The sequence below is a fragment of the Amblyraja radiata genome, chromosome 18 (genome assembly GCF_010909765.2).
Source record: "Amblyraja radiata isolate CabotCenter1 chromosome 18, sAmbRad1.1.pri, whole genome shotgun sequence".
Classification (NCBI taxonomy): Eukaryota; Metazoa; Chordata; class Chondrichthyes; order Rajiformes; family Rajidae; genus Amblyraja; species Amblyraja radiata.
In genome coordinates, this window is record NC_045973.1 from 46,447,270 (window position 1) to 46,470,125 (window position 22,856).

Consider the following 22,856-nt stretch of genomic DNA (forward strand, 5'->3'; position numbering starts at 1 on the left):
GCTGACCAAAAATTAGCTTAATGGAAAGAAACAGAGAGTGATGGTGGAAGGTTGTTTTAAGAACTAGAGGCCTGTGACTAGTGGTGTGCCTCAGGGTTCAGTGCTGAGTCCATTGCTGTTTTTCATCTATATCAATGAATTGGATGAGAACGTACAAAGCATGATGAGTATGTTTGTAAGCTGGAAAAGGTGCAGAAAAGATTTATGTTTAAGAAAGAACTGCAGATGCTGGAAAAATCGCAGGTAGACAAAAATGCTGGAGAAATTCAGCGGGTGAGGCAGCATCTGTGGAGCAAAGGAATAGGCGACGGTTCAGGTCTCGACCCGAAACATCGCCTATTCCTTCGCTCCATAGATGCTGCCTCATCCACTGAGTTTCTCCAGAAAAGATTTATGAGGATGTTGCCATGGCATCCCTGTGCTATAGGGAGATGTTGAGCAGGCTAGGACTTTATTGCTAGGGGTGCAGGGGGATGAGGGGTGATCTTATAGAGATGTACAAGATTTTGAAAGGATAAATGCACAGGGTTTTTTACCCAGAGTAGGTGAATCGAGAACTAGAGTGGCACGGTGGCGCAGCGATACAGTTGCTGCCTTACAGCATTTACAGAGCCAGAGACGCGGGTTTGATCCCATCTTTGGGTGCTGTCTGTACAGAATTTGTAGGTTCTCCCAGTGACCGTATGGATTTTCTCTGAGATCTTCGGTTCCTTCCACACTCCAAAGATGTACAGGTTTGTAGGTTAATTGGCTTGGTATAAATATAAATTGTCCCGTGTGTGTGTAGAATAGTGTTATTGTGCGGGGATCACTGGTCGGTGCGGACTCGGTGGGCCAAATGAGCCTATTTCCGTGCTGTATTTCTAAACTGAACTAGATGTCATGCATTTAAGGTGAGGGGGGAAAGATTTAATAGGAACATGAGGGGTAACGTTTTTACACAAAGAATGGGAGGTGTATATGGAACGAGCTGACCGAGGAGGTAGTTGAGGCAAGTAGTATCGCAACATTTAAGAAACATTTAGACAGGTACATGGATAGGAGAGGTTTAGGACAAACGCTTGCAAGTGGGACGAGTGTAGATGGGGCATGGTCAAGTTGTGCCGAAGGATCTTTTTCCACGCTGTATGACTCTATGACTGACTCAAAAATGATATGTTGGCCTTTATTGCCAAGGAGTCAGAGTACAAAAGTAAAGAAATCTTGTTCAGGGCATCATTTGAGGCACAATTCAATTTTATCATCTGATGAAGACCATATCTGGAGTTATTCCAATCTAGTTTCACTAGATTGATTCACAAGATTGCTGTTTTCCCTATGAAGAGAGTGAATATGAGTCATCTGGAATTTAGCGGAATGAATTATTCTCTCATTGAAATTACAAGATTCTGGGAGGCATTAGAAGGATAGATGCTAAGATCTCTGCGCAAGGTTACGGAGAATATAGAGGCAATTATTTAGAACTGAAATAAAATAATAATGCGATTCATTTATGCAGGGCATATAATTCTTTGAAATTCTCTATTGGGGATCTGTTGGTAATGTCAATGAGTTTATATTTAAAAATTGAGGACTTTATTGAATGACATATTTAGCTTGAAGCCTTTTCCTGTTTCCATTTCCTGTGAATATATAATCGCAACCTTGGGCAGGACTGGCAGCTCAATGTTCTAGGGTACACGTGCCTCAGGCGAGACAGAGGTGGGAGTAAATGAGGAGGGGGGTGTTGTGTTCTTGGTTAAGGAGGATGTCACGGACGTCGTCAGAGGTGAAATAATACGTCTAGTGAGCCTAAATGGGTAGATCTGAGGAACAAGAAAGGGATGATCCCCACCTTGTTGGGAGTGTACTACAGGCTAGTCAATGGGAATTAGAAGAGCAAACCTGTCAGGAGATTGCAGGAAGCTGCAGGTCTAATAAGGTTGTTGAAGTAGGGGATTTTAACTTTCCCAATATTGACTGGGGGATGCTGTGGGATAAGATATAGATGGACAAGGGCTGATTAGCGATAGTCAGCATGATTTTGTACATGCGGTTGTGTCTCACAAATCGAATTGAACTTTTTGAAGATGTGATCAAAAAGGTTGACGAGGGCCGATCTGTAGATGTATAAATGGATTTTGTCAAGGCATTCGGCAAGGTTTTGCATGGTGGGTTGCTCTGAAATGTTAGATCGCATGGGATCCCAGGAAAGAAAGCCGAATGCAGAGAAAAATGGCTTAATGGAGAGAAGCAGAGGGTTATGGTGGAAGGTTGTTTTCTGGACTGGATGCCTGAAATTAGTGGTGTGCCTCAGTGCTGGGCCCATTGCATTTTCTCATCTGTATCAATCATTTTGATGAGAAAATTCAAGGGATGATTAGCAAGTTTATAGTTGACACTAAAGTATGTAGTATTGTAGATAGTGAAGATGGTTATCAAAAATAGTTGATAGAATTTAATGCAGAGAAATATGAGGTGTTCCATTTTGGGAAGTATTTACACAGTGAATGTAGGATTCTGGGGAATGTTGTAGAGCAGAGGGATCTAGGAGTGCAGGTAGATAGTTCATTGAAAGTGACATCACAAGTAGATAGGGTGGTCAAAAGTATTTTGGCACATTGGCATTTAGTCAGAGAATTGAGTATGGAAGTTCGGAGATCATGTTGCAATTGGTGAGGCCACATTTAGAATATTGTGTTCAGTTTTGTAGGAAAGATCTTGAATGGTGCAGAGAGGTTTTACGAGGACAAGGGCCTGAGCTATACAGAATAGTTGAGTTAGTGTGCAGGAGGATGAGGGGTGATCTGAAAGGTGTACAAAATCATGAGAGGAATAGATTGGGTAAATACACTAAGTCTTTTGCCCAAAGTAGGGGAATCGAGAACCAGAGGACATAGGTTTAAAGTGAGGGGGAAAATATTTAATAGGAACCCGAGGGGTAACGTTTTTACTCAAAGGCTGGTGGGTGTATGGAACGAGCTGTTGGAAGGTAGTTGAGGCAGGTACTGTTGCAACGCTTAGGAAACATTTAGAAAGGTACTTGGATAGGATAGGTTTAGAGGGATATGGGCCAAAAGCAGGTAGGTGGGACTAGCGTAGATGGAGCATGTTGGTCGCCGTGGGCAAGTTGGGCCAAAGAGCCTGTTGACTCTATATTACTAATAATCTCCAGCAGATGGCACCATTTACTTTTGCTGACCATCGGTTGTAAAATTCTAGTGGAACCTGTAGTGTTCGGAACCAGCCAGTGTGGTTCTTAATGATCAATATGATTAGGGTTACGGTTTTGTACTGATTAAAATATTGTTATTAAATTAATGGTAGATTTATTGTTTTGTGGATTACAATTTTTCTGCATTTTGTAGAAATTGTTAGATGATGTATAAGGGATTTGGTGGTTAATAGTTCAACTTTAATTTGACTCATGGGCGGAAAACCCGGGGCGGCCAGAGGGGACACGTCCCCCCCATGTTTTGAGAGGTGGGGGACATCCCCCCCAACTTTTTGTGATCCCGATTTTAAAATCGCCGTTTTTAGCGCTGGATTGAGCCTCCGAAGCCTCGCGCGTGTGTGTGAGTGTGCTCATGAGCGCGTGGCCGCCAAAGAATTGTGTCCCCCGTCCCCTCCATTTTTGATAGTGAGTTCCGTTCTTGATTTGACTGTATTTTTTCTCAAAATTGTAGTTATTCTCTCAATTTTTGAAGTGGTTACATTTCAGGATAACATTTTATAAGTGAAAATTAATCCAAAAGGCGAGACACAAAGTGCTGGAGTAAGCGGGTCAGGCAGCATCTTTGAATTGGTGGTGTTTCAGGTCGGGACCCTTCTTCAGACTGATTCCTTGTGTCTAAATTGAAAAGCATTTGCCATTTCTTTGTATGTAAAAATAAAATTCAGATTGTGTCAAGAACATATGTATGTTGAAGAATGCAAACAGTTAAAGAAAATACATTAATTTAACCATTGAAATTAAATGAGAAGATAAATATATCCAGGGCTACGCACTCTTTCAAGGTATTCACCAAGTGAAACACAAGATGTCTATTTTTCCCATCTTCCCCCCTTGCTTTTGCTTAGTCCTGTTTCTTTCCCCATCTTCACCCCCACTCTCGAGTGTTGACAGCACTACACTCTTCCCAGACCCAATCTCTTCCCCACCCCTCTTCTTTCTATCCTCCCACAAACCTACAACTCTTTCCTCCAAATTCTTGGCAGCTTAATTTATCCGAACTATCCCATTACTCTTCCCCCTCATTGACCCTTTTTTCCCCACTTTTTTTCTTGGCCGATTCTGAATTTCACTGTATGCCTACTACCCCTCATTCCCGCCTCTTGGTTTCTTGGTCCTCCAGAATATTCCAAATGGAATTTAAACTGGAGGTGCCTCCCATCACCCCACTCCATCACACTATCACAGCAATTAATATCTCATTGGACTTGAGGCTGTTTTGTTAACATTAAGGATTATTCATTATTCATTATTGCTGAAAAAGTATTGTATTCACAGAAACAGTATATACCTTGAAAAGTCAAATGCATCATCATGAAAATTCAAAAACAATACTTTAAAATGGAGGATGCCTGCTTAAGTTTTTCACATTTATTAATTCCATACAATGTTATTTTGTTTATTATATTTCTGTAGACAGCCATAATTTAATAGCTTAAGGTCTGAAACACTTCTTGCTTCTATGATTTCTTTAGTGTTTTGCCTTTAGAGGACCCAAATTTTCTTGGCTCCGTACTTGTGTTCAACACGTTGTTCATTATTCTTCTTTTGCTTTTTCCATTGTAAAGTTTTAACCATTCTTTCACCAGTTTCTAAACGTTCCCACTTTCATGGACTAACTCTTTATAATGAGTCCAAGACTGCAAGAAATTGCAGAGAGTTGTGCATGAGGCGCAGTCCATTTAATTTGACTCATGGGCGGAAAACCCGGAGGGGCCAGATTGTCCTCCCTCACCCCATCAACTTCATCCGCACTGCAGTTGCTGCAGGAAAGCAGCAAGTTTTTTGTACTTCATCACTGTATTCTGCCCAGCAAGGTGCAAGTTGTACAGGGGCCAAACACCACCCCACCAGTGTCATGTTATCATTTATCTCTTATGTGTATTGATTTTACATCCATGCTTCCATATTTTCCAACCCAACATCATTCCTTGCTGCTGCCCTTGTGTTTTCTCACCTTTCCTGTTACGTTTTGTTTATCCTTTTGAAATATTGAGGACAAATATTTAGTGTCCAATCTTAAGTCAATATACAAATACTTAATTAATTTTGATTAGAATAAATTAAAAATGTTCAACTAAATCATAATAATGAACCCGATTTGATAAGGGAACTTAAGGTTAAGGAGCCATTAGGAGGTAGTGACCATAATATGGTAAGTTTTAATCTACAATTTGAGAGGGAGAAGGGTAAATCGGAGGTGTCAGTATTACAGTTGAACAAAGGGGACTATGGAGCCATGCGGGAGGAGCTGGCCAAAGCTGACTGGAAAGATACCCAAGCAGGGATGACAGTGGAACAACAATGGCGGGTACTTCTGGGAATAATACAGAAGGTGCAGGATCAGTTCATTCCAAAGAGGAAGAAAGATTCCAAGCGGAATAAAGGGAAACCGTGGCTGACAAGGGAAGTCGGGGACAGTATAAAAATAAAAGAGAAGAAGTACAACATAGCAAAAATGTGCGGGAAGCCAGAGGATTAGGTAATGTTTAAAGAGCAACAGAAGATAACTAAAAGGCAATACGGGGAGAAAAGATGAGGTACGAAGGTAAGCTAGCCAAGAATACAAAGGAGGATAGTAAACGCTTCTTAAGGTATGTGAAGAGGAACAAATTAATTAAGTCCAAAGTTGGACCCTTGAAGACTGAAAAAGGTGAATTTATTATGTGGAACAAGGAAATGGCAGATGAGTTGAACAGGTACTTTGGATCCGTCTTCACTAAGGAGGACACAAACAATCTTCCTGATGTACTAGTAGCCAGAGGATCTGGGGTGACGGAGGAACTGAAGGAAATCCACATTAGGCAGGAAATGGTGTTGGGTAGACTGATGGGACTAAAGGTTGATAAATCCCCAGCGCCTGATGGTCTGCATCCCAGGGTACTTAAGGAAGTGGCTCTAGAAATCGTGGACGCATTGGTGATCCCCGCGCCTGCAAGTTGGGGGCTATGCGGGAGTGGATAATGCAGGGGATGGGGTAAAAGGAGCGAATTAATATTAATATAATATCAAGGCGGGGTGTTTAGTCCGTGTGTGTGGAGGGTGGTTAGTGTGTGTGACGCCACAGGCTGCACCCCCCCCCCCCCACCAGGGGATGGAACCCAATGGGTCCCACTTGGTCTAGTTATAATATAAACTTAAGTATGGTTGCAGAAGAAAAGTGCTACAATTAAATTTGTATTGTTTTTACCTGGATTTGATCCTAATTGATGCATTACACCCATAAAATATACTGTCTCTGCCTGTCACATTAACCTTTCTAAGCTGTTCTATATTTTTTCCTTAATTTGAGCTCTCCCACATTTTATTTTGTTGTTTTGGCCTAATATCCAGCCCCTGGTTATGCTACTCATCAGGATCCTTGTCCTGGTTCACTTTATCTGATGCTCGTGGCAATGTATTAATGTCCTTCACTTCAGTGGCAATGTATTAATATCCTTCACTTCAGTGGCAATGTATTAATGTCCTTCACTTCAGTGGCATTGTCCCATGGTTCAAATTCTGTTTTTCCAGCTCCTGTCTTTGAAGCATGGATGTAACTTTGATTTGTGCAACCCAAGTGCAAATTGCATGTTGTTCGGACAGCAGCCCAAAAATCATAAATTTTGAGATGCCTAATGCAAATTTGAATAGGATTGGGGCAGCTCCACCACCTCTAACGTTGCCTAATCCTTCTAACTCTCAGTCGCATCCATTGGTTCCCGACTGCTTAAATAAATCCTTTGAATGACCATTACCTTTGGGATGATGATCACTGACATAGTTCCAATAATATTCTATCCTGCTCTATATAGCGTAGATTTTACTTCAGATAGTGTTACTTGGAATCATGCAGATCTCTAATTTTTGTGAGTTGCAATTATGGTGCACAATCTGCATTGCTATCCTTGTGTAACTGATTTGCACAAAGGTTCTTTTATTTTAGCTAATTTCTGTACTTGCTCATAATTGATTAGCACCAATTCCACAGCCTACATAGTTAGGAAAATCCTAACCCTCATGGAGCAACCAGTCGCAATGTTGCGTTATTTCTCTTTTTTTTGCCATCTCGGGATCAATCCCCAATTTATTCCATGTCTTAGTGTGGATTTAATCCTTAGCTTAGTCTTTCACTTCCTCGCCATTCCTTTCCATGCCAGTAGAAGTTGAACAGATAATTATAGGTAGAAACAAAATGGACGCCAGTGCAGAGAGAGGTAGTTAGATAATAATGCAAAAGGGCAGATGAAGTTGTGGATGGAAGAACCGTTTGGCAGCAAGACTGATTTTAATTTTTTAAGATGTATCTAAGAGGTCTTAGTGGAAGTTAGGTGGAAAATCCTGGAATGCTTATATGTTACTTCTTGCTCTTTAGCCTCTTTGACATGAAGGCCAAAATCCATTTGCATTTTTGATTATGCTTTGTGCCTGTACACTAATTTTTATTTTGTGAGCGCAAACTAATCTGATATTTTTGCTGTACGCTTTACCAAAGTATATTTGTCTAATTTATTTGCATATTAGATCTATTGTATTTCCACACCTCCATCTCACTATTTAAAAGTAAAAATTGTGCAAGATTAATCCTAGTAGACTAACTTTTATGTCCCCCATATTCAATGATATCTGACGTAGTTTTCGTCATCTAATTAGTCTCTTTGTTTCTTTTTAACTTCCTTCTCTCATTCCTTACAATTTACTGTTTCTTTCCAACATGGCTGGGATAGGTTGCATTATGATGTCATATGTATTGTAACTAAGAAGTCCAGGCTGTTTTTATTTATTTATTTATTTATTTATTTATTTATTAGAAGCAGACATATTATAAAATGTAGTTACATATTATAGTAAAAAAAAACTTTTCATATACATCAGTCATACATTATTAAAATTTTCCATTATCAATTACTTCTGCTTCTAGTGTTTTTATTTTTTATAGAAAGAGAGAAAAAGAGAGGGTAGAAAGTTACAAATAAAAAAGAAAGCAAAAAAAAACACAACAGAAAAACAAGGGAGGTGGAATGGGTTACCTGTAATACATCAATGGAGATAGGTTCGTAGGTTATAAAGTATAGTTTTTCATCTATTCCTGAGTTCAAGTTTCAGCTGGGTCCTCGTGCTGTGCCAATCTATCCCTTCAGATAGTTAATGAATGGAGCCCAAATTTTATGGAAAAGATCTTGTTTGTCCATTAAGACAAGTCTAATTCTTTCTAAGTATAGGGTCTCCGACATTTCCGTAATCCACATTTTAATTGTGGGGGTTGTAGGGCCTTTCCAAAATTTTAATATTAATTTTTTTCCGGTTGTTATACTGTAATTGAGGAAGTTTCTTTGGTTTGTTGTGAGTGTTAAGCTTTGTTCTGATATTCCAAGTATTATTAATTTTGTGTCTGGGTCCAGTTTTGAAGTCCAGGCTGGTTTTGCCCTCTGTTTTACATTTTCTTTTCTCCTTAATGTATAGCTTAATAAACTAATTGCTAAAATGCAAGATTAGCATTGATTTTATCTACATTGTATATTTATATTTCATTTTCAATAAAAATCTTCATTATGGTTAAGGTTATAAGCCGAAAGTCATTTTGATGTATTTTTGTAACCTACTGCTATGGATGATTGCATGTTAAAAATTAATTTCAGAACTTTTTTTCCATGCATAACTCGGTATTTGTGAAGTTTCAAATATTTGTTGTTTTCACGCAATAAGTAAGGCCATTTCAATGGATCAATATTATTGTCCAAATTAGAATGGATGATGGATTCCAAATATAATGATTGAATCCAATACTGCACATATATTTTGAATTAAAATTCTCTTTGGATAAAATTTGCACATAGGTCCATAGCTCAATTAATATTGTATTTTAGTGAAAATGGTGAAGCTGACAAATAAAACTTTCACTTTCAGACAGAAAAAGATGTAATTACGACTGTTACTGATCTGAACATCATTTTGGAATTAAACGACGTTTATAATTTGAGCACATTTATTTCCAGGTAAGGCTGTTACAATTTTAAATTGAAAATGAAGACCAATTTATACTAATGCCCCTGTCCCACTTAGGAAACCTGAACGGAAACCTCTGGAGAATTTGCGCCCCACCCAAGGTTTCCGTGCGGTTTCCGGAGGTTTTTGTCAGTCTCCCTAATGGTCAAAAGTGGTTTCCGCTTCTTTTTAAAAAAAAAATTTTTAATATATTTTTATTAGAAGTAGACATATTATAAAGTATAGTTACATATTATAGTAAAAAGACTTTTCATATACATCAGTCATACATTATTAAAATTTTCAATTATCAATTACTTCTGCTTCTAGTGTTTTTATTTTTTATAGAAAGAGAGAGAAAGAGAGGGTAGAAAGTTACAAATTTAAAAAAACTGAAAAACAGAGGAGGTGGAATGGGTTACCTGTAATACGTCAATGGAGATAGGTTCGTATATATTATAAAGTATAGCTTTTCATCTGATCCTGAGTTCAAGTTTCAGTTGGGTCCTCGTGCTGTGCCAATCTATCCCTTCAGATAGTTAATGAATGGAGCCCAGATTTTATCGAAAATATCTTGTTTGTCCATTAAGACAAGTCTAATTCTTTCTAAGTATAGGGTCTCCGACATTTCCACATATTAATTGTGGGGGTTGTAGGGCCTTTCCAAAATTTTAATATAAATTTTTTCCCGATTATTATACTGTAGTCGAGGAAATTTCTTTGGTTTGTTGTGAATGTTAAACTTTGTTCTGATATTCCAAGTATTATTAATTTTGTGTTTGGGTCCAGTTTTGTATTAATAACTTCTGAAGTTATTTCAAAAATATCAGTCCAGAAATGTTTAAGTTTTATACAGTTTGCAAACGTATGTGTTAAATTAGCCTCTAGACGTAGACATTTATCACAAATAGGAGAGATTTGTGGGAAGATTCTATTTAGTTTTATTTTAGAGTAGTGTAATCTATGTAAGACCTTGAATTGTATTAAAGCATGTCTGGCATTTAATGAACATTGATGTATTTGTTGTAAACTTTCGTCCCACATATCTTTCGTTATAGGGTGACCTATTTCATTTTCCCATTTGTATCTATATGGTTCGGTCGGTGGTACCTCGTTGTTTAGTAGGGTGTTATAAATATAAGCTATTAGTTTTTCAGTATTAGGATGCTTGTTCAAACATTCATCAAGAATTTCTGATTCCCTACTCCTGTAGACTTGTGTATTAGATTTAACATAATCTCTAATTTGTAGATATCTGAAGAAATTATTTGAGTGCAGTCCATAATTCTGTTGTAACTCTTGAAATGAAAGAAAAGTGCCTTTCCCATAAAGATGTCCAATATTTTTGATTCCATAATTTTTTCATTGTGTGAAACCTTTGTCCATAAAGGATGATTTGAATGAAGGATTATTTACAATGGGAAGGCATAGTGGCATATTATTCAATTTTAAATCTTTTTTTATTTGTTTCCAAATTCGTATTCCACTATGTATTATGGGGTTTTCTTTATAGGTTTTTTTATGCAGTTTTGTGGGGGCAAATATGATCGGACCTATTTCAAAAGGTAGACAGTCTTCCTTTTCCATCATTAGCCAATCTGGCTGTTGATCCATTTCTTCCAGCCAGAAATTCATGTTTTTAATATGAACTGCCCAAAAATAAAATAAGAAATTTGGCAAAGCCAAACCTCCATTTATCTTTGACTTACATAAATGTTTTTTACTTATTCTATGATTCTTATAATCCCAGACAAAACTTGTAACAATGGAGTCGACTTTTTTGAAAAAAGTTTTTGGAATATATATCGGAATTAATTGAAATAGGTACAGCAGTTGCGGTAAAAAAATCATTTTTATAGCATTAATTCTCCCAAGCATAGAAATGGGGAGTGTTTTCCAGTATTGAATATTCTTATGTAGTTTATTCAGTAAGGGTGGGAAATTTAGTTTAAATAAAGTGGTATATGTCTTAGTTACATAGATTCCTAAGTATTTAAATTTATCTTTTAACTATTTTGAAAGGGGATTGTTGTATTGTATGTAAATTGAATTTTGTTATTGGCATGATTTCACTTTTATTCCAATTAATTCTATATCCCGAAAACTGACCAAATTGAGTTATTAGATTTAATAAGTTTGGAATACTAGTTTCTAACTTTGTAATATATATTAGTACATCATCTGCATATAAGGAAATGTTATTCCTTGTGTCTCTAGTATTGTATCCATATATTCCTGGATGGTTTCTAACGCTTTCTGCTAGGGGTTCGATTGCAAGAGCAAATAATAGTGGGGATAGTGAACATCCTTGTCTACAGCCTCTAGAGAGATTAAATTTAGTTGATAACATTTTGTTTGTTAATATTCTGGCTGTTGGATTAGAATATAACAATTTAACCCATGTACAGTACTTCTCTCCTAGTTGAAAATTTTCCATCACCGAAAATAAATATGGCCATTCTACCTGGTCAAATGCTTTTTCAGCATCTAACGAAATAATTGCTAGATCTGCATTAGGAATTCTATTGGAGTATATAATATTAAATAATCTTCTCAGATTATAAAATGAATAACGTTTTGGGATAAACCCTGTTTGGTCGGGATGTATTAATTTACTGATCACTAAGCTCAATCTATTAGATAAAATTTTAGTTAATATTTTCTGATCAGTATTTAAGAGGGCTACAGCTCTGTATGAACCTGGGTCTTCAAGATCCTTGTCCGTTTTTGGTATGAGTATGATTGTAGATTCATTTAGAGTTTCTGTTGAGTGTAGGCGTATTTGTACACTGTCTGTAGGCATGGGGAAAGCAAATCATAAATTTTTTAATAAAATTCAGAATTTAGACCATCGGGGCCTGCAGCCTTTCCGTTTTTTTAAAGATTTGATTGACTCTTAGATGTCTTTTATCGTAATTTCAGCCCCTAGTAATTCTCTCTCTTTCTGATCTAGACCCGCAAACTTACAATTCTGTAAAAATGTTTCCATTCCCGTTGATTGTTCTGTTATTTTAGATGAATACAATTTTTGGTAGTATTGTAGAAATCTATCATTAATATCTTTAGGCAGTGTTAATGTTTCTCCCTTGTCTGTTCTAATTTTGTATATTGTTTTTTCCCCATCCAATTTACGAAGTTGACGCGCTAATAGTTTTTGTGGTTTATCACTAAATTCAAAATTTAATTGTTTTGTATGTTGATAAAGTTTTATAACTTGGTCTGAATATATCTTGTTTAATTTATATTTCAGTACTGCAATTTTATTGTGTTTTATCATGGATGGTGCTGCTGCATTTTCTGTGTCTAATTGCTTTATTTCCATTTCCAGTTTCTGTTGTTTGGCCCTATTCTCTTTATTAAAAAATGATTGGGAAGAAATTAATGTTCCACGTACAAATGCTTTAAATGTTTCAAGGCTATCGTTAGCCTCAAAAAACATTTTAATCTGTTTTATTAGGTATTCATTACATAACTTATCTTTTAAGATTTGGGGATTAAATCTCCATTGTGACTGTGTCTCTACCATTCCGTTTAGTTTGATCATAAATGTTAGTGGAGCGTGGTCTGAGATTATGATGCTATGATATTGCGAGTTATAGGTAAATGGGATAAGTTTTGAATCTATTAAAAAATAGTCTATCCTTGAATAAGTTTTATGTACTGGTGAGTAAAATGAATATTCTCGGCCCGATGGATTTTCAATTCTCCAAACGTCCTTAATATTAGTAGTATTAATGTATGAGTTTAAAAATTCACTTGATCGAGATTTTAGTTTTCTTTGAGTTGATGATCTATCCAAACAGGCATCCAATGTACAATTTAAATCTCCACCGATTATTAAGTTTTGTTGTGTACATTCCGGGATATTGTTAAGAATTCTCTTAAAAAACAGTGGGCTATCAAAATTTGGTCCATACACATTGAGGAGAGTCACCTTTTTTAAGTATAACTCCCCTATTATTACAATATATCTGCCTTCAGTGTCTTCTATCGTTGATATATGTTTAAAGGGTATACCTTTACGAATTAATATTGCAACACCTCTAGATTTATGTGAGAATGAAGAGTGGTACGCTTTAGCAATCCATTTTGCTTTCAATCTGTGTTGTGCTTCCTTTTTAAGATGTGTCTCCTGGAGAAATATTATATCTGTTTTCAATGATTTTAAATGGGCTAACACTTTGCCTCTCTTGATAGGTTCATTAATTCCCTTAACATTCCAACTACAGAATTTAATTCCCTCACCCCCAATTTTTATATTCATGTCTTGCATCTTGTGATTAAGTGGTAGAGCAGACGATTCAGCACACTCAACCCTACCTTATACTCGAACATCAGGTAGATGAATTTTAGGTCACGTCTGTTTTCCATCCGAACATATCTCCTTAAGTAAAATATGCAATTCCATTCCAAATACAAAATATAATATGATATAAAATAAAAAAAGTAATAGCAAATTGGATTAGTAAAGTGTGGAAAGTAAAAAGAAAAAGCAACTACAACTACAATTAGTGCAGTTAGTGATAGCCACCCTAATGTGGCTAAGCATCTATGGACTTCCGTAGCTTTTGGTTAATAAAAATACTAGCTCCGTACTTTCCTTGAAAGGAAAGTTTCCAATTCGATGCAAACAATTTGTGGGGGGGAAAGAAATAATGATTATATTCCATTAATGATATAATTAGTAGTCTCAATTTGAAATGTTAGTTTTGTATAATATAAACATTTATAAAAGAATAATCAAAAACAAAAACATCAGAGAGAGAGCCACCATACATTTTTCATTGTAAAATATCTGAATCACACTTTACTTATGTTTCATACTTTTAGTTCATTCTTAAATAATCTAAATAATCTAATTATCAATAATTAGTGTTAGTTAGTATTCATGATTATTAATAGTTGTTAGAAGTTGTTAGAAGTTAGTACTAAAATGTAAGTATTATATATCCGTTGCAGGATATTTACCCAAATCTTATTGCGAATTTTAGGCAACTCTTAAATATAATGGTTTAAAGTTTAGTGTTTAGAGTTCCATATCTTCTCTGCGAGATAGCAGTATCCAGGTAGGTGTTGAGTGTTGAATATTTTTCAATCTTCGATCTTGTCCTTGATGTTCTTGGCAAATTCCGCTTCTTCTATGTTCCGGTGATTATTTCAAAAAATTCAAAACCGGCCGCGACTAAAAATAGATTGTTGTTTTAAAAATCGGTTTGTGACTGTGTGTGTCTCCCCAAGTGCTCAGCAATTTTTCCATATCCCAAAGATGGCCAGTTGATAAGTTATTGGCTATAGTAGATGAGTTCGTAACAAAGAGGAGGGGTTTGCTAAACATAAGTTTAAAAGACATGGGAGCAAAATTAGGTTTTTCAGCCTATCAAGCCTACTCTGCCATTTGATTGTAGCTAATCTGATTTTCTCACTCAACCCCACTCCCCTACCTCATCCCCACTCCCCTACCTCATCCCCGTAACCTTTGACACCCTTACCAATTGAGAACTTATCAATCTCCACTTTAAAAATACCCAAGGACTTGAACCCACTGCTTGCGGCAAACTTTTCCACAGATTCACCACCCTTTGGCTAAAGAAATGCCTCCTCATCTCCATTCTAAAGGTACATCCTTATAATCTAAGGTTGTGCCCTCTGGTTCTAGACTCTCCCACTACTAGAAATATCCTCTCCATATTCACTCTCTCTAGTACTTTCATTATTTGGCAGGTTTCAATGAGATCTTCCCACTCATTCCTCGGCTAAACTCCAGCGAGTACAGGCCTAGAGCCATCAAACATTCCGCATATGTTAATCCAATCATCCCCAAGATAATTCCCCTAAACCTCCTCTGGATGCTCTCCAACGCGAGCACATCCTTCCTCGGTTATGCGGCCAAAAACTGCTCCAAATATTCCAAGTGTGGTCTGACCTGCACCTTATGAAGCCTCAGCATTGCATCCTTGCTTTTAAGTTCTAGTCCTCGCGAAATCAATGTTAGCATTGCTTTTGTCTTCCTTACAACTTGCAAATTGACCTTAGGTATTTGCCTTCCTTCCTACTGACTCAACCTATACATTATGTAGGAATTGTGTAGAAATAGACTGGGGCAGTCCCCCTAGTCCTAACCTTCCACCCCATCAGCTGTCGCATACAGCACATATTTCGACATTTTTGCCACCTCCAACAGGATCCCACCACTGGCCACATCTTCCCATCTCCACCCTTTTCCGCTTTCCGCAGCAACTGTTCCCTCCCCAATTCTCTGGTCAACTCGTCCCTTCCCTCCCAAACCACCCTCTCCCCGGGTACTTTCCCCTGCAACCACAGGAGATGCAACACCTGTCCCTATACCGCCCCCCTCAACATCGTCCAAGGACCTCAACAGCATCAGCAAGAGGGGCGCTGTCCTGTGCGCGGCTGCCCTGCCAGCAGTTGTCTGTCTTTTCACCGTTTTATTTTTATTTTTAGTTAGTTAAAGTGTTTTGTTTGGAGGTCTTGACTTTTTTGTGTGGGGGGTGGGGGGGGGAAGGGGGAAACTGCCTTTCAGGGTCCCTACGTGGTCGGAGAGGCGGCTTTTCTCCGGGCTGCAGCTTCGACCCGTCCTCGCGGCCTACCAGCGGGCCTGGAGCGGCGTTTCCTGTCGGGGACCGCCCAGAACCTCGGCTTCGGCGGCGGCACAGCGGAGCAGGCGATGCCTTGCCTGGGTCGCCGCGCTGGAGCTCCGGTGAGCTGGACCGGCGAAAAAACATCGCGGAGCTGCGGGTCTGAGGAGCGACCAGCTGCAGGCGGCGGCGCTGAACTGTACATCGGGAGCCTGGGATCTCGCGATGAGATTGCCAGTAGTGGAGCTCCAAACGGCGCGGCCTTGTCGGCTTCGGAAGCCGCGACCTCCAGTACGGAAGCGGCCATTCCAGGGTTCCCAAGCCGCTGAGAGGACTCTCCCGACGCCGGACCAACATCACCCGGTGAGAACGGCCTGAAACATCGGGCCTCCGTAGAGGCAACTGTGGAGGCCTCAATAGCCCGACTATGGGTGGACATGGGGATGGGACTGGAATCTGTGCCTTCCCTCATAATGGGAACCATTGTGGGGGGATGTTTTTATGTTTAAATGTCTTTATTACTGTTATGTCTGTATTCTTTCTTTATGTGCTGCATGGCAAGAAGCATTTCACTACACCTAGGTGTGTGTGACAATAAAATAACCATTGAACCATTGAACAGTCTTTTCAGGTGAAACAAAGGTCATAATTTGCTGCTTCTTTGCTCACTCTCCCAACCTGTCCAAGTCTTTCTGCATACTCCCTGCTAACTCAGCACTACTTGTCCCTCTACCTATCTTTGTATCATCCGCAATTCAATTCCATCATCCATTTCATTAACAAATAAATGGAAAACCCAACACTGACCCGTACGGAACACCACTAGTCACTGACTGCCAACCAGAAATGACCCCCTTTATTCCCACTCTTTGCCTTTTGCCAGTCAGCCAATCTTCTATCCATGTTAGTGCCTTGCCTCTAATTCAATAGGCGTTTATCTTGTTTAACAGCCTCACTTGCAGCACCTTATCAAAGGGCTTCTGAAAATCCAAATAAATGGAGAAAATCCAAGTAAATGGATATGGAAAAAAAATGGGTGCATGGAAAAGAATGGGTTAATGGGATTGAGATGGTTGTGCTCCATGTTGATTGTCCTACCATGTTGTAGGAGACGGTGAGGATGAAAATGCCTCAACTGAAACATCATCAGTTCTAGTTCATGCTGATGTAGCATCTTTGAGTTATACTGGGCTATGACATTTTTCTTTCTGATGCTGGTACTCAATCTGTTAGCTGCTGTAAATGTTCTTTGTTCTGATATGTTAATGTAGCATTATTGTATGGATTAGCTCATGGAAGAAGGCGATTGGGGGATGCTCAATTAAAGGCTGGCTCAATCTGTAAAACTACATCTCTTCAATAATTTTTTTTTAAGGATATGTGTAGTTTTGCCTTAACTCTCATATGGTTAAAGATTTACATCTATCCATTTGTTCTAGTGTGTAAATAGATGCACTTTGTCGCTAAGTTAACAAGGTCAGTGCCAGAATGTGCCCTTGTTTGTCCCCTATTTTAGCTGTGGGTCTCAAAGTTCTGGTCTTGCTCCATTGTAGCTATCCCAACCAGTTTATGTGCAGTTGTGAAAGGAATAGTCACATTGTGGAGTTTCAGCGGCCAGACTCTCAGCAACATAAACAAACTGTGCCTGCACAAACCATCAGTAAAGTTGATAAGAACAGTTTGTCTTTTTTTTGTTGTTGTTGGGGGCATTCCTTTTGCATCTGCCGTAGTGAGATCATTTTCAATTTGGATCTCCTGGTTCTACAACAACCCATAGACGGCTGAATGTATTGGGTAATTGCGAACAGAGTAAGCATTAGCAAGTTTTTCTACTTTCACATTTTTGTCACAGGAATAACTTCTGTGAAATATGTTGACAGTTTGAAGCCCTCCTTGTTATTTAAATCTGATAATTTTGCATGTCAAAACATTGTCCCACCAAATAACTAAATAGTTAAACAAACTTCCTCCAACTTTTGCTCTTTTGTTTCAAGCCAAAATATTCTCCCTCTGCTGCCAGATTCCAGGGATGGCTGCCAGTTGCCCTCTTCAATAGTCTCTGAGTATTCCCTTTGCTCCTCGTTTCTCTGACCTTCTTTGTAGTTCTCTTCAAAGGCCTTAGATTCATTAACCACACATACTTTCTCCTCAGACCCCCTAGAAGCCTTTCTTTTTACTTTCAGTTGCAAGGACTTATTCTTTTGTGCTCCAGGATTCTTGTAGCTCTGAGAACAAGCACATTCCTGAACCACAACAATCCTGCAACAAATACTTAAAATATCTCTCCCTTATAGTTCTGAAACTCCATCTTCATCGTCCGAATCCTTCGTGTTTTCACAGTGACATCTTAAACACAATTTTCACTACCATTGCTCAGCTTTAGGACTATCTGAGTGTCCCCATTCCCTGGAACTCTAGCACTGCATGTTTGAGAGACATAACAAATGATGTCTCTGCAGATTTTCCATCCATTCCTCATGCTGCAAGACCCAAAACCTTGACAGAATGTTGATCTCCATCAGATTCTAGTCTCTTTGATGGATCAAAGAAATGCTTGTTATACCTCCAGCCATGAAACTATGTTTTGAATTCCTCCCAACAATAAACCTCTGTCCTCAGTTCCAGCCCAGCAAGATCGCCAAGACACAGGCAACTGCGCTATGAGAATCTTATTTTGCCACCACTAAGGCATATCTGACTTTCCTCCTTTTCACTATCCAAACCCCCAAAATTGCATTCAGAAGCAGGTGCTAGAAATTTGAAATTCATTACCCATGTAGAATGAACAGCTTAATAAGTAAATATGGTCTTTTTCCTATTTTTTAATTTTTTATTATATGGTCAGTGAAAATGGGAAACTTTTATGTAATTTTTCATAGCTCTATGATCCTTCCAAACTGCTCTGGAATGTTTGCTGACTCTGCTCCCTTTATCCAACTATTGACAATCAAACCTTCAATATTCTTGCTGGGAGCTCCAGAGCTTCCTCCTTCAACCATTCTGCCACCTTTCACATTTTTTCATATGCACCTCCTTCCTTTATGCTACACTTAAAGCACACTTCTTTAATTCTTCCATGTGTTGACTACTTTATCTTTTCATTAATTTTTGTATAATTGCATTCTGTGCAGGACATTTTGGGATCTTTCTCTCTTCCTTCAAGGTTATATAGCAATGCAGTAGTATAGTATAGTATAGTATATCTTTATTGTCATTTTCCTGAGTACTCACATACCCAGAGGAAACAAAAAAATGTTGCTCAACCAGTGTCCATTCAGTGTGCAGTAAAAAATAAATAGAAATAAAAATACATATATCATGAACAAATTAAACACTCTACTCTCTACTAAACATCAACAGGCGTTCCGATCGGCAGCAGCACGACAGTGGCTCTGCTGCAGTGTGTCCAGGTTGGTGGTTGGTGCGCGATACTTTGGCAGGGGGCAAAGTCCGTTTATCAGTCTTATAGCCTGCGGGAAGAAGCTGAGGAGCAACCTGCTGGTTTTGCAGCTAATGCAAGCTGTTATGATAGAACATATGTATTGATTATGATTATAATAAGCCATAGACTGCATGGTTACGAGAAGGGGCGATCTTGTCTGACAAATCTGTTGGAATTTTTTGAGGAAGTACAGTGGGGTGGTACAGTGGTGCAGCAGTACAGTTGCTGCCTTACAGAGCCAGAGACCTGTGTTCGATCCTGACTACGGGTGCTGTCTATACGGAGTTTGTACGTTCTCCCTGAGACTGCGTGGGATTTTTGGGCAGCATGGTGGTGTAGTGGTAGAGTTGCTGCCTTACAGTGCCAAAGACTCGGTTTCGATCCTGAGTACGGGTGCTGTTTGTATGGAGTTTGTACATGATCTGCGTGGGGTTTCCCCGGGAGCTCCAGTAGCTCTTACACTCCAAAGACGTACAGGTTTGTAGGTTAATTGGCTTGGTTACATTGTTCTTGGTGTGCGTAGAATAGTGTTAGCGTGCGGAATCGCTGGTCGATGCAGACTCGTTGTGCCGAGGGGCCTGTTTCTGCGCTGTATCTCGAAACTCAACTAAATAGCAGGATAGAAAAAGGAGAGTCAGTGGATGTTGTTTTGCTGGATTGCCTTTGATAAGGTGTCACATGCGAGGCTGAGAGCCCATGGTGTTAGAGGGAGGATGCTAGCATGGATAGAAGGTTGGCTGAATGACAGAAGGCATAGAGTGGGAAAAGGGGGGTGTTTTCTGGTTGGCTGCCAGTGACCAGCAGTGTTCCACTGGGGTTGGTGCTGGGGCCGCTACTCTTCACGTTGTATATCAGTGATTCAGATGGAGGAATTGAAGGCTTTGTGGCCAAGTTTGTGGATAATACAAAGATAGGTGGAGGGGCAGATCATGCAGAGAAAGATGGGACTCTGCAGAAGGACGGAGAGGTTGGGAGAGTGGGCTACGAAGTGTCAGATGGAATAGAGTGTAACAAAGTGTGGAATCATGCATTTTAGTGCAAGGAATAAAGGCATAGACTATTTTGTAAATGGGGAGAGGATACAGAAATCGGAGGTGCAAAGGGACTTGGTAGTACAGGTGCACAACCTTTTATCCGGAGTTCCGGAAACCGAAAACCTCCGAAAACCGGCCATTTTTTCCAGGATGTCGTCTGCACACCAAAGCTCGCGTGTGGCGCCAAACTTGACCCGAAACGACCCATGGTCAACCAAGGTCTGTACTACTGTAGCGGCTGCTAAAAAAGCCACTTAAACATCTGTAATTCATTGCTTAAATGTTAGTCAGTTAGTTTGGAGGGCTTTTATGTGAAGGGGTGAGTGAGGGGGGGGTGGTGAAGGGGGAAACTTTAATTCAGGGGGCGGTGGTGAAGGGGGAAACTTTAATTCTTAGTCCCGTACCTGGTCGGGGAGCGGTCAATGCCTTACCGGGTCGCCGTGCAGTAAGCTCCGGAGCGCTGTGGCCGCCAACTCCCAGCTGGGGCTGCGGGCGTCCGGCCACGGGCGGCGCCGGTTGTAGCTCCGACCCCGGCAACTCTACCCCTGGCTGCGCGGCGCTCCAAATCCAGCGCGGCCCGCGGCCGGACGCCCGCAGACCCAGCTCCGCGATGTTGTGTGTCGGCGGCCACAGCGCTCCGGAGCTTACCGCACGGCGACCCGGTAAGGCATTGCCCGCTCCCCGCTGGTATCCCAGCGCTGCGACGCCGTCGACTCCCAACATCGCGGAGCTGGGGCTGCGGGCGTCAGGTCGCGGGCCGCGCTGGATTTGGAGCGCCGCGCAGCCAGGGGTAGAGTTGCCGGGGTCGGAGCTCCAACCGGCGCCGCCCGCGGACGGACGCCCGCAGCCCCCAGCTCCGCGATGTTGGGAGTCGGCGGCCACAGCGCTCCGGAGCTTACTGCACGGCGACCCGGTAAGGCATTGCCCGCTCCCCGCCTCTCCGACCAGGTAGGGGACTAAGAATTAAAGTTTCCCCCTTCACCCCCTTCACCCCCCCCCCCCCCCACATAAAAGCCCTCCAAACTAACTGACTAACATTTATGCAATGATTTACAATGATTCCCTGGTCTCCGGGGAGGAGGCAGCCGCTCCAGACTTTTCAAGCCGCCCGCGCTACCTACCTAATTTACGCTAAAAATCTTCCATTCGGAAATCCGAAAAATTCCGAAATCCGACAAGTGTCTGGTCCCAAGGCTTTCGGATAAAAGGTTGTGCACCTGTACTGATGTAGGATTCCCCAAAATGTAATTTGCTAGTTGAATTGATAGTAAGAAAGAGAAATGCAATGTTAGCATTTAATTTGAGAGGATTAGAGCATATAAACAGGGATGTAATGCTGAGGTTTGATAAGGCACTGGGCAGATCGTATTAAGAGTATTGTGAGCCATTTTGGGCCCCTTATCTGAGGAAGGATGTGGTGGCATTGGAGAGAACCCAGAGGAGGTTTACGAAAATAATTCTGGGGATGATTGGATAAACATATCAAAGGGTTTGATGGCTCTGGGCCTGTACTCGCTGGAGTTTAGAAGGATGATGGAGGACCTCATTGAAACTTGCGAATAGTGAAAGGCCTGGATAGAGTGGATGCAGAGAGGATGTTTGCACTGGTGTGAGAGTATAGGACCAGAGGGCGTAGCCTCTAAAGGACTTGCCTTTAGAATGGAGATGAGGAGGAATTTCTTTAGTCAGAGGGTAGTGAATCTGTGGAATCCATTGCCACATACTGCTGTGGAGGCCAAGTCATTGGCTATTTTTAAGGTGGAGATTGACAGATTATTCATTAGAGGATGACAAGGGTTATGAGAAGACGGCATAAGAATGGGGCTGAGAGGGAAAGATAGATCAGCCATCATTGAATGGTGGAGTAGACTCTATGGGCCAAATGGCCTACTTCTGCTCCTATGATGTATGAACATGAACTTATGTTTAGAAAAATGGATAACATTACCTGAAACAAAATCTCAAACCATGGAATTACATATAATTGTATTTTGATAATTGTATGTATTTTGAATACAATATTAGTTTGAATTTTGATTTCTTTTTTTGTAAATCAAAGATGTTCCATCTGGAGACTTAACTGGAAAGTAAAGTTGTTGTATACAACTTGATGTAGTGTCTAGCAAAAGTTGATTTGCATTTCTATTTTGCCAGTATGTTATAGCATGGAAACATTTTGAAACATCTGGGAAATATTAAGTTGAACGCCGACTTGTGTTGGCACAATTGTGAAGGAAAATTAAATACAGCTGGGTAATAAATCTTAGCCAAGATTTAAGGGTCAGTATATTTGGTTAGGTTTATATTCTCCTAAGAATATATATTTTCTTAAGAACGGAAAACTTCAGTCAAGTATTTATGATTTTCACATTGAGATTATATGTTTTGCATTAAAGATTTTTCCATTTGTTCTACCCTTCTAATTGAATTGGTGGGCATGGTGGAAATTGATTTCAAAATTAGCAATTGTGAATTGGATTAATTTATCACACTGTCTTATTTAAGTTAATAAATAAGAAAACTAAAGACGCACAACTATTTTCCATTTCTCAGAGCATTGGCGCAAAACTATATTGGTGTTTCTTTCTGCTCTTGTTCAGAACTAAAAA

The 22,856-nt window shown here is 39.8% G+C and overlaps 1 protein-coding gene across 1 annotated transcript in view; it reads left to right on the plus strand.

Annotated features, from left to right (window-relative positions):
- LOC116983484 (centromere protein P) overlaps positions 1 to 22,856 on the plus strand; it is a 299,674-nt gene that overhangs the window by 20,961 nt on the left and 255,857 nt on the right. Inside the window, exon 5 of the mRNA XM_033037279.1 lies at positions 9,098 to 9,186. Within this exon, the coding sequence (XP_032893170.1) occupies positions 9,098 to 9,186 (89 nt within the window). The remainder of the gene's footprint in view (positions 1 to 9,097; positions 9,187 to 22,856) is intronic.